Source organism: Phoxinus phoxinus (genome assembly GCF_949152265.1).
Source record: "Phoxinus phoxinus genome assembly, chromosome: 6".
Taxonomy (NCBI): Eukaryota; Metazoa; Chordata; class Actinopteri; order Cypriniformes; family Leuciscidae; genus Phoxinus; species Phoxinus phoxinus.
In genome coordinates, this window is record NC_136881.1 from 741,553 (window position 1) to 759,054 (window position 17,502).

The following is a 17,502-nucleotide window of genomic DNA, read 5'->3' on the forward strand; positions in this document are numbered from 1 at the left end:
CACACCTGCAGCATCTCATAATCACACACACACACACACACCTGCAGCATCTCATAATCACACACACACACACATACACACACCTGCAGCATCTCATAATCACACACACACACACACACACACACACACCTGCAGCGTCTCATAATCACACACACACACACACACACCTGCAGCGTCTCATAATCACACACACACACACACACACACACACACACACACCTGCAGCGTCTCATAATCACACACACACACACACACACACACACACACACACACACACCTGCAGCGTCTCATAATCACACACACACACACACACACACACACACACACACACACACCTGCAGCGTCTCATAATCACACACACACACACACACACACACACCTGCAGCGTCTCATAATCACACACACACACACACACACACACACACACACACACCTGCAGCGTCTCATAATCACACACACACACACACACACACACCTGCAGTGTCTCATAATCACACACACACACACACACACACACCTGCAGCGTCTCATAATCACACACACACACACACACCTGCAGCGTCTCATAATCACACACACACACACACACACACACACCTGCAGCGTCTCATAATCACACACACACACACACACCTGCAGCGTCTCATAATCACACACACACACACACACACACACACCTGCAGCGTCTCATAATCACACACACACACACACACACCTGCAGCGTCTCATAATCACACACACACACACACACACACACACCTGCAGCGTCTCATAATCACACACACACACACACACACACACACCTGCAGTGTCTCATAATCACACACACACCTGCAGCGTCTCATAATCACACACACACACACACACACACACACCTGCAGCGTCTCATAATCACACACACACACACCTGCAGCGTCTCATAATCACACACACACACACCTGCAGCGTCTCATAATCACACACACACACACCTGCAGCGTCTCATAATCACACACACACACCTGCAGCGTCTCATAATCACACACACACACACCTGCAGCGTCTCATAATCACACACACACACACACCTGCAGCGTCTCATAATCACACACACACACACACACACACCTGCAGCGTCTCATAATCACACACACACACACACACACACCTGCAGCGTCTCATAATCACACACACACACACACACACACACACACACACTGTGATTAGCTTTAGGCTTTTAAACAGAACCGAATCTCTGAGAGTAAAGAGGGAAATGCTGTCGTCTTTAGATCACTAAGGAATAGCAACTGTACGTGAAATTAAATAAATCTGATCTACTGTATGAGTGATGCTGACAGTTCTATGATCTGAAGCGCGAGTGTGTATATTTGTGTTTACAGTCAATCACATGATGCGGTTCAGAAGCAGGAATATAGACCAGTAGAATAATGCAGTGAATAATACAATGCTTTTCTGCTTGATGTCATGCTTTGAAACCCTTTCCCCTGAACTGGTTTTAGTGGATTATTCTAATTGCTTTAATTAATGCCTTGATTGATTATGATTGTGTTTTATGAGACCGGTCGTCTCATAGTGTCGGCCCACATCTGGGCCACGTTTAATCCACATGAACCGGATCTGGGCCACATCTGGGCCGTGTTTAATTCACATGAACCGGATCTGGGCCGCGTTTAATCCACATGAACCGGATCTGGGCCGCGTTTGATCCACATGAACCGGATCTGGGCCACATCTGGGCCACGTTTAATCCACATGAACCGGATCTGGGCCGCGTTTAATCCACATGAACCGGATCTGGGCCGCGTTTAATCCACATGAACCGGATCTGGGCCGCATTTGGGCCACGTTTGCTCCACATGAACCGGATCTGGGCCGCGTTTGATCCACATGAACCGGATCTGGGCCACGTTTAATCCACATGAACCGGATCTGGGCCGCGTTTAATCCACATGAACCGGATCTGGGCCGCATTTGGGCCACGTTTGCTCCACATGAACCGGATCTGGGCCGCGTTTGATCCACATGAACCGGATCTGGGCCGCGTTTGATCCACATGAACCGGATCTGGGCCGCGTTTAATCCACATGAACCGGATCTGGGCCGCATTTGATCCACATGAACCGGATCTGGGCCGCGTTTGATCCACATGAACCGGATCTGGGCCGCGTTTGATCCACATGAACCGGATCTGGGCCACATCTGGGCCACGTTTAATCCACATGAACCGGATCTGGGCCGCGTTTAATCCACATGAACCGGATCTGGGCCGCGTTTAATCCACATGAACCGGATCTGGGCCGCGTTTAATCCACATGAACCGGATCTGGGCCGCGTTTAATCCACATGAACCGGATCTGGGCCACGTTTAATCCACATGAACCGGATCTGGGCCACGTTTAATCCACATGAACCGGATCTGGGCCGCGTTTAATCCACATGAACCGGATCTGGGCCGCGTTTAATCCACATGAACCGGATCTGGGCCGCGTTTAATCCACATGAACCGGATCTGGGCCGCGTTTAATCCACATGAACCGGATCTGGGCCACGTTTAATCCACATGAACCGGATCTGGGCCACGTTTAATCCACATGAACCGGATCTGGGCCGCGTTTAATCCACATGAACCGGATCTGGGCCGCGTTTAATCCACATGAACCGGATCTGGGCCGCGTTTAATCCACATGAACCGGATCTGGGCCACATCTGGGCGGTGTTTAATCCACATGAACCGGATCTGGGCCGCATTTGGGCCACGTTTGCTCCACATGAACCGGATCTGGGCCACATCTGGGCCGACACTATGTTCTGTCTGGGACTGTTGAATGAACACAAAGACGCTTCTGTGCATGAATGGCTTTTTAAGTGCCCTAGCGAAGACATCAGTAGCTCGACTTCTTGGAAACCCAATTTTTCCTCATGTAAAAAGCTGTAAATGTCTATAGGTTGCATTGATTATTGAAGTACTTCTGAATAATATGATAGTTGTCATAATTATGATTTCAAATAAATGTTTTACCATAAATACACCCCTGGTGACTCTGTGCTTTATCTGTGGATGTTGAATGAAAAAAATCACACTATGATTTAAGGCGAGACACTACAGGCACTTTCCATGCATCTGCCGAGATTTTGGGCTTTTCAAAAAGTTTTTTTTTTTCAGATTCAGACCAGAGGAAAGAAAACATCCAAAATACACTTTTAACTGTATCTTTTAGAGCACTTAATCTATTTAGATTTCAATCGACCCTTAGCAGGGAGCTTGATTGACAGGTGATCTGACCAATCATACTTCGCCATCCGCCATTTTGTCCAACAAAGCACTCAGGAGAGTTAGTAGGATTTGAGCTTGAGAAGCGGAGTGTACTGACGTCTCTCCGCGGTTAAAACAACATTCCTTCTGATGTTCATTCATGTTTATTTGATGCTATAAATGAACTAGAAGGAAGAGATGATCGGTTCACGAGCGGCTTTAACTGAGGCGACACAGCGATCTGACAGACACATTAAAGAGCCACAAAATTGTATAGTTGTTTAAATTTCTTTTAAAAAATTACCAAATTTGAAAGGTGAGATTTTGTTTAATATGTTTATTATCAAAAGTAACCGAAAAGTAACCTGGTGTCGGACATAGCGACAGTAACTAGGCGGGGGCGGGTCTTTGCGAACGGTCAATACAGTGTAAAGGCCGTTTTCTCAAAGTGAGTTTTGCCCTATTTTTTTACAGTCTATGGTTTTGCCTGCTATATAAATCTCCACTTCAGTAGCTTTACATACACCAAACTTATATTGTGGGGTTCATATACTTTTCCTGATTTAATACAACATTTTATTCCTAAAAAAATTGTGAAAATGTATTTATTTTTGGACGTTAAATTTATTTGCGATACATAGAGATAAGAGATATCCAAAATCCCCTCTGTAAAAACCTTGACTCTAATGGCTATATCAAAATTAAACAAGAATTTTGAACCTTTTCTTTGTTCTAGAATTTTATGCATATTTAATTATATAATGCATCATTTGCATATTTAAACATGACATGTTAAAAACCTTGTAATACAAAAAATGTTTGCACGTTTAAAGAAAAAAACATTTTTACATCCAGAAATAACGTTTCCATAACTGAACGGGAACGTTAGCGGAAAAAATTCGGGGAAAATACATATTTTTGTTGTATTGATATTGGAGTTTAGTTGATTGGTTGTCACACTTTTTACTCCAGTGAAGATTTCTCTAGAGGTTTTATTTTTAAAAGTCAGTTTCTATAAAGTCTTAAATAAAATAAAAAGGCTATTTAGCATTTCAACACTTAAATTCTGTCCCCCAGAAGTTCATTTAGCACGAGCTCATGGGCGGGAACCAGCTGTTTATTGACACTGATTTGAGAAAATACTGCATTAAAATATCTCTATTCAAAATGTATTTTTATATATATTTAAGCAGTAAAACACTTCTGAAAACAAGCAACAAAAATGGAAAAGGTGACATTAAAAAAGTATTAAACCAATGAAATGTAATTAATAAATTGTATAAAATGACACCTATCCACGACTGTGTAAAAATGATATGTAAATGAGGCTCGTTTAAAAACACATGGGCGGAGTCTCGCTCACTACATTCCACAGGAAACTCAACGGACATGTTTTTTTGTTACTTCAGGCAAAGAGTATAGAAGCTTCAGGGGACCAATGAGGGCGGCCGTTGTTCCGCGCACGCGCACAGATCGTCCAATGGAAAGTCGGTTAAAATTTCAAATGCGCCCAGTCAGTCAGTCAATCGGTTAATCTCTAGCGCTGCGGTCTATCGTCAGTGGATGGAGCGAAAATGACAGAAGAATCCGCTGTAAAAGTTTGCGTTAGGGTCAGACCCCTTATTAAAAGGTAAGAAAATATAAATATTTACAGTATGGAGGTGAATTTGACTTCAAAAACAGTCTAGAGGTATTGCTGAGGGATTCACTGCGGATGAGTGAACAGTCACTAGCTAATGACATAATCATAAATCACTAACGTAAGTTAATGGTGTTTTTGTTAATCTTTCTGAGGTAACGTTAAACGTTTTCTAAAAACTGATTATGAACAATTAATTAATAATATTTCTACATATTTCGCTGGTTTCCCAGTGGCCAGACTGTGTCTTAGGAACTAACATGGAAGCTTGTGTCCGCCAATGAATACAACATTTTAAAACGTAATTGCGACTTTTTATCTTTCAATTGCGAGTTTATATCTCGCAATTTTGAGTTATTTCAAAATTGTGAGATTATAAAATTCCAATTCTGACTAAAGAAAAAGAAAAAAGATACAATTGTGTGGGGAAAAAAAGTCAGATAAAAGTCCCAATTAACCTTTTTTTATTGGTGGAAACAAGCTTGCATACTAATCTGACCAACTAGCTAGTATTCATAGGTTCAAATTACACCATACTATCTGCTTTAAGTTATGTATCTGACATAAAGTGACCTAGTTCACATCAAAATTAAAATAATGTAATGTACTCACCCTCAAGTTGTTCCAAACCTGTATGAATTTCTTTCTTCTGCTAAACACAAAAGATATTTTGAAGAATGTATGTAACCAGTAAGTTGATGTAACGTTACTCCATTGACTTCCATAGTATTTGTTTTTTCTACTATTGAAGTCAATGGGGTCTATCAAGTGTTTGGCTACGAGGTTTTACAACGAGCGACAGTCTGCCAGTCTCCATACAGCTCGCTTGTTCCATGTTTAAAGTTGATTTTCAGTGTTTCTACATGAATGTAATGATGTTCCTGATGTTTTCAGGGAGGAGTGTGAGAGTTCAGAGCCAGTGCAGCTGTTCTGGAGAGCCGATAAACAGGCCATCCATCAGCTGGACGAGGATGGCGCTCCGACCAAGAGCTTCAGTTTCGGTGAGTTGAGCTTCGGTGGATCTTCCTGTGTGTGTGTGTGTGTGTGTGTGTGTTTGTGTGTGTGTTCTGACTCTCCTGTGTTTCAGACCGAGTGTTCAGCGCAACGGAGACCACCGCTCAGCTCTACCAGGACATCGCCAAGCCCCTGGTCGTGTCTGCAGTCGAGGGCTATAACGGTGAGGCCAGAACATCTATCCTGAAGATCAGTCCTGTAGTTCATCACACAGCCAATCAGATTACCTGATCCCTCTGACCTAAAAGGAGTAGTTCACTTCAGAATTAAAATGTCCTGATAATTAACTCTCCCCCACATCATCTAAGATATTTGTGAGGAACACACTCCAGATGTTCTCCATATAGTGTCTTCAATGGTCCAGCGGGTCGAAGGTCCAGATGTGAGTTTCAGCTTCAAAGTCTCTCACGATCCAGCCGAGGAATAAGAGTCTCATCTAGACAAACCAGACGCCATTTTATAACAAAATAAACATTTATATACTTTATAACCACAAATGCTGGTCTTGCACTCGCTGTGGTGTCAAAAACCTTCTTTTCGTTTGAAGAAAGACAGACGTGAACATCTTGGCTGACGTGGAGGAGAGTAAACTATCAGGACATTTTAGTTCTGAAGTGAACTCCTCCTCTAAGACATATTGCAATATAAATTACAGGAAATAAAAATGCCTCCTGTATGACCATAATACACATATGCGTAGTATATTGTACACAAACTTTTAATGCATCATCTCCTATCTTCAGGCACGATATTTGCCTATGGACAGACGTCATCCGGGAAGACTTTCTCCATGATGGGAAGCGAGCATAACCCTGGAGTGATTCCTCTCGCCATGGCCGACGTCTTCAAAACCATTAAAAATGTAAGTGTTGGCGACTCTTCATTTTTCCAGGGTTCGTACAAAGTACTTGACATAACTTGAATTTGACTTTTTGCAATTTAATGCCTGGAAAACTCTTGAAAACAGCCGTATTTATGAAAAGGTTCTTAAAGTGCTTGAATTATTTAAAGGCGATAAATGTGAAATTATAGTTTAATTTTATCGATGAAACAATCTGTTCACACAAAATGAACACTACAGCCCGTCTGATATAGAGGCAGTTCACAACAGTATGAGTGTGTTATTGCTCATATAAATATCCTAGTATATGACACCGCTTTCATTCTTCATGTCAATCATATAATCTTGAAAAAAATCTATCTTCGACATTAGTATCCTTTCAAAGGTTAAATTTACCAGTCATTGCATGTGCTGCACTTTATTTGTCTATCTTTTTTATCATATGCAAGATAATAAAGCTATTGTTTAATTGAGATGTCTGATTGTAGTTCTTGAAAAGCATAAGAGTAGTGCTTTAAAAGTCCTGTTTTACCACAACGTTTGAGATCTGAACTGGCGCTTCGGTCTTTTCCTCTCACAAATTAAAAAATAGTTTATTTCAGTTCGTCTGTCTAGTACTTTTGTTAGTGGTTCATTAACCAATGGCTTTTCTGGCAGTGAGCATAGCTTTATTTCTTTGCGTCTTTTTCCAGTTTCCGAAGAAGGAGTTTCTCCTGCGCGTGAGTTATATGGAGATCTACAACGAGACGGTCACAGATCTGCTCTGCGACAGCTGGAAGAGAAGGCCTCTGGAGATCCGGGAGGGGAACTACGTGAGTGTTTGGTTGGACTCGCGAGTGTAGTTTCAGATCTTAAAGGGATAGTTCACCCAAAAACGAGAATTGGCCCATGATTTACTCACCCTCAACTAGGGATGTCAATTTTCACAAATTCCCATGATCGATCGTCTTTTAAAGTAACGATCAATTAATCGTTACCCTTAATATGCGATATGCGTCTGCTGTGACGGCCAACAGCAGGACCGGCTCTGCAAATCCTGCTCAAAACGTGATGTTCCTCACGAAATGAATGAGAACGGTTTTTAATCTAAATGAAGGGCTAGTAGGATTGTAAAATTTTTCGATGTGATTGATCATTTAATTCAATTAATTATTTAAGAATCAAATATAATGACTTCTACTAATACAACGTGTGACTGGACGTGCTCTCCCTGAACACCGCACTGAACACGGCAACTAAACCCAATGCATTCACAACGGTTTAATACAATAGTGTTCTCATGTTATGTAATATGTCAGTCCCAAATTATTCATCGTTATTATTAGTCGTGCATGCTTGAGCTGCGCGCGCTGAATGAAGGCTACCGTTAAACTGGAGCACTTAGTTTGCTAGCGCGTTAACTCAAAGAAACGAATCCTATATGAGATTAATCAGATATATTCAAAATAAACATAATATTACTAATTATTTCTGCACAAAATGACGCGAAAGTTCACTTGTCCAGAGTTACGTGCCACTCATTCAGAATGATCATGTTGTGGACGCGCTCTTCCTGGAGCAACGCGACACGGCAACTAAACTCTAATAATGCACAATGTGTTATTACAATATTGTTCTCTTTATAATGTTATGTAATACGACAGTCCTTCCAATAGTCATTATTAGTCGTGCAGTGCCGTTTGAGCTGAAGCTGATCACGCACTACAGCGTTAACTCAAGGGATGCATCAAATATAAGATAACTCGGATATAGAGGCATACACAAAATAAACACAAAATTACAACTTACATTTACACAAAACAAAAGGTAAAACATAATGACGGTGTAAAATGGTCCCAAACAAAACGCACTCGCTTTGTTTCGCGGTTGAGCAGCGCACGCATGAACCGGCTTAATCCATGATCGAGAAGTTGTATCGATTAAATGTATTATCGACAATTAATCGATCGTTGATTAATGGTTGACATCCCTACCCTCAAGCCATCCTAGGTGTTCTTCTTTCAGATGAACACAGTTATATAAAAAAATGGCCTGGCTCTTCCAAGCTTTATAATGACTGTTTCTGTTTTAACCTTTATTAACTTAATATAACTTAGATTGTATTCGTCTGACAGAAGATGAACTTGAGCGTGAGTAAATCACGGGCTAATTAATTTTTGTCCACAGAAAAACGTGTACGTGGCTGACCTGACCGAAGAGATGGTGACGTCTCCGGAACAAGCCCTGTCCTGGATCACCAAAGGAGAAAGTAAAGCTGCTCTCATTGACTCGCTCACTCACTCGTTCTGTATTCTGCTGTACTGCGGTGCTTATCTCATCCTCACTTGATTCATACAGAAAACCGGCATTATGGGAAAACTAAAATGAACCAGCGCAGCAGCCGCTCCCACACCATCTTCCGCATGGTAAGAGGCGATATGACCTGGAGTGTGTTTGGAATCTGGTTTATTTGGACTCTGTTCATCTGGCTTGTGTTCTCCGTGTCAGATCCTGGAGAGCCGTGACCGAAGCGATCCGGCGGCGGGGGAGAGCGCGGATGGAGCCATCATTGTGTCACATCTGGTGAGTTACAGCTAACACCAACCTTCTGTGTGACTTCCTTCACTGATGTCATTTTGATGAGCAACCGTTATTACGTTTAGTCAGTCTGTTGTTGTTCCCCGTTTCTGTAGAACTTGGTGGATCTCGCCGGCGCGGAGCGGGCGAGTCAGACGGGAGCCGAGGGTAAGGAGTGCGTTTCTTCTTTTAGTCTGTTGCTCGTTTTGGAACAGAAACATGGACTTCATTAAATGGGCAAACTACACACGTTCACGTTCGTAGAGTCGCAAACATCAGTGACCGGCGGGATCAAGAAACGTCATTTTGTCTCATAGTGGACGACAGCTGACGCAGCGCTTCAATGTCCCGACATAAAGACTAGCATGTTTAATTTTTCCCGGTCCTCCATGATGGGTTCCGTCACATCTGTGACCAATAGGAGCTCAGAAAGCTCTTCCCTACACAGCTCTCAAACATGGGGAAGTTATGGAGATTACAAATCTTGCACATGTGGTTATGTATACGTCTGTGATTGTCTATCCAAGCTTTCTCGATGGCGAAGGAGAATATGGTTTGCTAGTTAAAGGAGAACTCCGAGCAATTTTTAAGTTAATCTTGATCGTTATACCTTTGTGAGGACTGTCTATAGAAAAAAAGGAACCAGATTGGTGCTTGTAACACGGAGCTGCTACCGCTAATGCCCAGAGCTCACTCCGCTAACAGCAGTTATGGGGCATATTCATAAAGTGTTTTTGTGCCTCTTAACAGACACAACATGCAATTAAAATGTCTGTCCAACATGAACAGGGTCCTTGCATGACAACAAGATGCGTTTAGCAACTTAGCCATTGTTTAAATTCACCTAAATAGTGTTTTAGACGGCTAGCTGTAGTCTCGCGCGGAAGTCCCGTGGGAACTCCCGTTGTAGCCGGGAAAATGAAGCAACCTTTATTTTAATACCTGGCATAAATAGTTGTTAGAAAATCATTCTGAGTGCAAAAGATACACACACTCTTACACAGACATTGAGCAGGTAAGTGGCATAGAACTGTTCCCGCTCACAAATGAGCATATAAAGCCAAAGTTTACGAAAAGCTTAAGATATAACTGTTTATTTAAAGAATATGTGTGTTAAAAGCCCTCTTGTTTCAGGAGCCCGGTTAAAAGAAGGGTGCAACATCAACCGCAGTTTGTTCATACTGGGTCAGGTCATTAAGAAGTTATCCGATGAGAGTCAGAAGTGAGTTATCTCGTGACTTTAACCCTGGTTTTTTTTGGTAGCAAACCATAATGTCTTGTTTCCATTCCGTCCAAAAGGGGCTTCTTGAATTACCGAGACAGTAAACTGACCCGCATCCTTCAGAACTCTTTGGGTGGGAATGCAAAAACTGTGATTATTTGCACGATAACGCCAGCCACTGTGGACGAGACGGTCAGCACGCTACAGGTACGAGGACAATACGCTTCTCTGCTCTGATACGGGGAGATGTGTTTAGCTCATCTGTGTGTTTACTGCCATCTGAAGTTTGCGAGTGCTGCGAAGCGCATGAAGAACGACCCTCACGTCACCGAGGTCTCTGATGAAGGCGCGCTCCTGAAAAGATACCGCAACGAGATTGTTGATCTCAGACGCCGTCTGCAAGAGGTAAGTCCAGTCGTCTCATCTATACAGCGCTTCAGCAATATAGAGCGTCACAGCAGCTTTACAGAGATCACAGGAGATTACAGTAACAGTGTTCAGGCTTTACAGCAGATCTAGAATAAAGTTAGTTTTGATTGATTCACTTCGGTTGTAAAGATCATTAGTTGTTAACTTAGCGGCCGCTAACACGACACCGTTCTAACAGAACTTTTCTGGCTGTTCATTTGCAACACAGCAGTGTTTGGTGCTCGAGAACACAAACTTTAAAAGGTGGAAGTAAAAAAAAAAAAAAAAACGTTATCTCCGTGTAAACTTCAAAAACATGAATCTGAAAGCGGTGGTGGCGTGCACATGCGTATTACGTGAGCATGTACATCACAGGTGTGACAGCCGTCCGGTAATAACACGACCCATCACATGATCTCTTTCCCATCTTCTCACAGGTCTCCTCTGTCACTCAAACGACTGAGACCGAGCGAGAGTCCCTGTGTCAGCTCCTGCAAGAGAAAGACCAGCTCCAGAGAGATCAGCAGGACCGGATCAAGAACTTGACCAAGTTACTCGTTACTGCCTCCAATGTCGCCCTGATCCCGAAGGTAACCGCTTTCACTAGTCGGACTAGCGTTGGGGATCGGTTGAGTTGTGACGATTCCAATAATGCAAAAAATTCCACAAAAACTTGGATATCATTCACATTTAGTCTTATTGCAAAACATTTAATTGTAGCTTAATATCATGACCAAAAATCAACAGGCTAAAGAACACTTACACAAGGAACGTTTGCAAGGTTTAAAAATACCATAGAAAAACTATATATAGCCAACACTGCACTTTATAAATGAAATGTACATTAAAAATAGTTCCAAAAGTTATTTTCTGTCTTCTGTTGATTGATTAGTGTCATTATAGAGACGGCGGCAGGAATATTAGTGCTGTCACTTTAAGAGCTGCTCAATATAGTTGCTCACGCCTGCACTGAACACAGTCGTCTCACGCTTAGTCATATTGAAATACTCACAAAGGAATCGATAAGCGGAATCTGAAGTTTAATTTGAACACGTATCCCATTTCTGATCAAGTATTTATTTACTTCCCAACCGTAATCGTAACTCCTCAGTGTCCGTGAAGTCCACGGATCTGATTGTTGCATCTAAACACACAGGTTCCCAAGCGGAGAGTGACGTGGGGGGGAAAGCTTCTGCGCATCTGCTGAAGGAAGACCTCTACTCCACTGACATGAGCTTCGCTGAGCCGTACATCAAGAAGAGAAGAGCCGACTGCTCTCTGCCAGAGGAGGGAGACGGTACGAGTTCTGTGTCTTCAGAAATTAAGCCAATAGATTGAAGATTCTGTGTGCGTCCGGCACTAGATAAAGGGTCATGAGCTGTTGTTGTGTGTCCAGATATGGATGAGTTCGACAGCCGCTTTGACTTCACTGCTATGGATGAACCCAACGTGGACCTGGAGATGAGCGGCATCACGGTCCGCAGCTCCTCGGAGGGGTGAGGACGCATTCTCCATCAACACCGCTTTTACTCTCTAATGGGGGTTTAAATCGGCTTGTATTGTTTGCCCAATTTTGTTTACTGCTAAGTTTTTGAATGTAAATGTTTTCTGAAAAAAACGTTTCCATGCGTGTTTATATTATATTTTATGTGGGTTGAAATGCAATAAATTATGCATTGCATTGTTTGCCATTAGTTGCATTTCTCCCTGTTGCTTTATTTGTAACCGTTAGGAGTGTTACGATGCCCTCGTCACGATTCGATGCGCATCACGATACTCAACTCACGATACGATATTAATGTGATATTACACTGTAATGAACAGGCTTGGACTCGGTGCTGGAAACCCAAAGCACAGGACAATAGAGACACCAGAATAACAATATTCATGATTCTGAAGCTGAATACAGAATTATTTTAGACGAATATGCTTGATCTGTCACTGACATGACATTTGGCATTATCAGGCCCACAAATATTCCCACATTACATTACTATATATAATGTAGTACTGACACTAAAACTCTGAAAACTTTATATATTTTTTTTCTCTCACAGTAATTTTTATTTTGGGTAACCCATCCACGATACATATTGTTGCATTTTTGTATTATATTGTAAAACCCCTATTAACTGTCAATCTGTTCAGTGCCTTTATCATTATGCAGCACTTACGGCTGCACGATTAATCACTATTAACCGCTCGCTATTTGGAAAGGCTGATTATTTTATGCGCAGCTTGTCAGTGCAGCGGCTGATCGGTAGTAAATGCTCCATCTGAACACCAGAGGGCGACACACACCACACATCCCTCTGAACACCAGAGGCCCACACACACACACACACACACACACATCCTTCTGAATACCAGAGGCTGTCACACACACCCCACACATCCCTCTGAACACCAGAGAGCGACACACGCACACACACAGAAGGATGAGCTCAACTCTCTCACACACACACACACACACACACACACACACACACACACACACACACACACATGGACGGATGAGCTCATCTCTCTCTCACACACACACACGGATGAGCTCAACTGTCTTTATGAAGTGAGTTTGGAGTAAAAGTGTGTTATTAAATAGTCTTTTGTTGGACAAGAAGTTCATAAATGTCTGGAAAGATGTTTGATGCATGTTGCTTTTTCAAATGCACGTTATAAGCGACTCAAACTCAGTGTTTACAGAGCCGATCATCACTGACCAGCATAACTAATAATCTCAGCCTTTGCCATTTCATAATCGAGATAAACTGTTTAAGTGCGATTACATGTAAATTGTGATTAATCGTGCAGTGCTCACATGCTTTTTTTTTGTAGCATAAATGCATGTTTCTATAAGTTCTCCTCTGTGTTCAGGAGTCATTTCTTCGACTCTCCCCGAGCGAACGAGCTGACGCTGAAGGTGGCGTCTCTGGAGCGTCAGCTGGACGCCGAGACTCAGAGCAAACGCAGAGCAGAGGAGATGAGCGCTGAGCTCCAGCTGAAGGTCTCTGAGCTGAAGAACATGTTGGAGACTCGATCCACACGGCAGGGAGAGGACACGACCCGCTCTGAGCCGGAGACTCGATCCACACGGCAGGGAGAGGACACGACCCGCTCTGAGCTGGAGACTCGATCCACGCCGCCGGGAGAGGACACGACCCGCTCTGAGCCGGAGACTCGATCCACGCCGCCGGGAGAGGTCACGACCCGCTCTGAGCTGGAGGAGCTGCAGCGCCGCCTGGAGACGCAGGTTCAAGAGAGACGGACGGCGGAGGAGAAGAGCGTCGCACTGGAGCTGAAGCTGGCAGAGCTGGAGAAGCCTTCAGAAGCCCTCCTGCGCTATCAGAACGCCTGTGAACAGGTACGACCCGCGCTCTAGTCCTAATAAGAATGTAAAAGTGTTTAAAGCGCATTTTAGTTTCACTTTCAAATTAGCACCAATTTGAGGGCGGATTGCTTGAATGGAGAGTTCATTAGCCTATTATTCTTAATGAAGAACACAACAACAAAGCAGTACAATGACAAATTCACTTCGACACCAAATATTCCTCCATCTTGTCAGCTCCTCGCTCTCGTGATTAATGAAATCTGACTCCTGCTGCGACTCTCGTACAGCTCATGATTTATTAAGCAGACCTGTTCAGTTTTTAATTGTAGTGTCTGTTCTCGAACTGAACTATATAATTGTATTAAAATAAATAAATCAAATCGACGGTGGGCACGGGATGTAACTGGTGTTGCTTCTGAACACTGTCAACACAGACTATCGTAGCAAGTCTAATGCTAACCCTTCTGCAGTGATGTTTTCTCTATTATTGATTAAAATGTGTTTTGTGTGTTCAGCTGAAGAGAGATCTGGAAGAGGCCATTCAGCTCTGTGAGACTGTTGGGTTCGAGAAAGTGAGTAAACATGGCAAAAAAATTTTTTTATTTGCCTTGTTGAATACTATTTTTCCTTTGTAAATGCATCATATGTAGGGTTGGGTATTGTTTGAATTTTAACATTGGATAACTTGGATATCATTCACTTTTAGCTAGTCTTATTGCAAAAGATTTAATTGTATCTGAATATCATGAGCAGAAATCAACAGGCTAAAGAACACTTACACAAGGAACGTTTGCCTGTGGTTTAAAGACACCATAGAAAACAACTATAGCCGAACTCATATAAACTTCAAGCGTTATTAAAGACAAGTTAACACTCAGTAATTAAAAAAGAACAAATAAAACATTAGCGATCACAGCGGGTGTAGACACAACTGGAGAAAGACACGATTGAAATAAACAGTGCTTTAAGATTTTCAGGTACAGAAACTGTAATCAAATGTAAAATAACACTGCACTTTATTAATAAAATATACATTACAAATATAGTTACTAAAGTTATTGAGTCAAGAACGAGTGAATTTTCTCTTGTCTTCTGTTGATTGATTAGTGTTATTATAGAGACGGGAGCAGGAATATTAGTGCTGTCACTTTAAGAGCTGCTCAATATACTGTAGTTACTCACGCCTGCACTGAACACAGTGAGTCTTCTCATGCTTGGATGGTTAAAAGTCGTATTGAAATGCTCACAAACGAATCGAAATCAAAATGTTATAACAAGTATCTGATTCTTGACCAAGTATCCGGAATGGGAACCGATTTGTTTCCCAACCCTAATCATGTGACAGTTTTGATGCAATGCTTGAACTAATAAATAAACAAATTTCATTTATTTTGTAAAGGATGCTGTTATAGCGGAGCGAGACCTGGTCAAACACACGCTCGATCAGCTGACCGAGGACCTGGAGCGTGCGAAGGCCGAGAAGGACTCGCTTCAGAAAGACAAGGACGCCCTGCAGAAGGACATCGAGGAGAGGACAGATGCAGACGAGTTTGAGAAACTGGAGGAGGAGAGCAAGAGAGAGTACGAGGTGATCGGAGCGAGTCGCACCAAAGCGTCATGATCTGGTTTACATGTTGCATCCGCTGATCATCTGTGCGTTGTGTTCACACAGAGAGAATTAGAGTCGGAGAACTCCAGACTGAAGCGGGATCTAAAGCGATCTGAAGAGATGATCCAACAGCTGAAGGTCTGCTCACATTCTCTTTCCTTTGCTTTCGAAGAGCAAACATGTGTGAAGTGTTCATGTGAACTCCGTGCTGTTCTCCACAGGCTGATCTGGCGATGATGTCGACCGAGCTTCAGAAGAAGAGCGATCTGACCACTGAGCTTCAGAGATTTGTACGTCACGAGTCGCTGAGCTGTTAGTTAGTGGTCCTAAATCTCCATGTGGCTTATTGTAACTATCAAATCACAAAGACTGCCATTTAATTAAGTAAATAATTAGTGTTTAGTTGCACTTGAGAGGCTAATGAGTTTTGAAACTTTCTAATGGTCACTTACAAAATTATTATATTGTTCACTTAAATGCATTTTTGTACAGTAATGTTTTTTTATTTGATGATCATTTGTTATTTTATAGCAGTATTGATATATAATCATAAAATATAGGCCAGATTGTGCAGCCCTTTTTTCTTAAACTAGTCAATTTTGATAAATATCTAAATATCTGCATATAGTCGTGCAATCATGCTTTCTAGGAAGCGGTAACTCTGCTTTCCTGTGACTACTAATGCTCTGTATGCATCTCATATTCATGTATGCTGTATTGCATTCTGCAGAGTGACAAGGATCTTGTGCATGAAGTGACGTGTCTGAGGCGCTCTCTGGATGATGCAGAGACTCTCAGTTTGGAGACTAAGAAGGAATGGGCCTTCCTGCGCAGCGAGAACATCTGCCTCAAAGAGAGAGACGTGAGTGTGTGTGTTATGAGTAGGGGTGTAACAATATATTGTCACAATATATCACAAAACAAAAATGCATCTATTGCCGCGTTTCCACCGCGGGAACTTTCCCCAGGAACTAGGAACTGTGGGCTGGGACTCGGTGTGTTTACACCTCAGGAATCAGGGTCTAAGTTCCGGGTAAATATTTCCCCCTCCGAAAGTCCCTGCTGGCGAGGTAGTGCTTTTTCAAAGTTCAGGAACTTTCGGGGGGGGGACTTGTGGGCTGAACATGCTGATTGGTTGTTCACGCCGCATTTTGATTGGATGACTACGCAGCATTCTATTTTAACCGCCAATTTAAAAAATCTATTGCGGTTTGTGGCTTCATGCAGTGAGTTTTCTGTCTGCAAATATGGAGTTTAATAAAAAAGAAAAGAAAACGCTGCTGGACCGCCGACGAGGTTCAGGCTTTATTAAGCGTATTTGTGTAACAGGAAATTTTCTGCGCGTTCGCCCCAGCCGTCTCACGGTCAATGTCCACATCGTCTAATGTTATAGCATTACGAGCGTTCTGAACACGCTTTAGTGTCAGTGCTCGTCTCTTTTCTGCCGTTTGTTAATTACCTCGTTAGTAAACCAATACATCACAAACAACTGCAGCACAGTTTGAATCTCCTCCATACTTATTATAAATGTGGCGCTCAGAACTGATTACTTTGCGCCGCAGACTGGGAGGAGCAGTTGCGCGCAGTTCATAATCTTCCCGGTACTTTAGACCGCGGTGTAAACGCAAAAAG

At 42.6% G+C, this 17,502-nt stretch overlaps 1 protein-coding gene across 1 annotated transcript in view; it reads left to right on the plus strand.

Annotated features, from left to right (window-relative positions):
* The first annotated feature begins 4,764 nt into the window (after positions 1 to 4,764).
* The window catches only part of cenpe (centromere protein E), a 39,167-nt gene continuing 26,429 nt past the window's right edge, over positions 4,765 to 17,502 (plus strand). The window contains 22 exon segments of the mRNA XM_079615860.1: positions 4,765 to 4,883; positions 5,787 to 5,893; positions 5,980 to 6,069; positions 6,650 to 6,768; positions 7,440 to 7,559; positions 8,914 to 8,995; positions 9,085 to 9,152; positions 9,235 to 9,309; positions 9,420 to 9,471; positions 10,438 to 10,525; positions 10,603 to 10,732; positions 10,811 to 10,930; positions 11,371 to 11,523; positions 12,090 to 12,129; positions 12,132 to 12,230; positions 12,330 to 12,429; positions 13,808 to 14,294; positions 14,777 to 14,833; positions 15,661 to 15,849; positions 15,934 to 16,008; positions 16,092 to 16,160; positions 16,601 to 16,732. Of these exon segments, the coding sequence (XP_079471986.1) occupies positions 4,828 to 4,883; positions 5,787 to 5,893; positions 5,980 to 6,069; positions 6,650 to 6,768; positions 7,440 to 7,559; positions 8,914 to 8,995; positions 9,085 to 9,152; positions 9,235 to 9,309; positions 9,420 to 9,471; positions 10,438 to 10,525; positions 10,603 to 10,732; positions 10,811 to 10,930; positions 11,371 to 11,523; positions 12,090 to 12,129; positions 12,132 to 12,230; positions 12,330 to 12,429; positions 13,808 to 14,294; positions 14,777 to 14,833; positions 15,661 to 15,849; positions 15,934 to 16,008; positions 16,092 to 16,160; positions 16,601 to 16,732 (2,508 nt within the window). The 5' untranslated portion in view covers positions 4,765 to 4,827.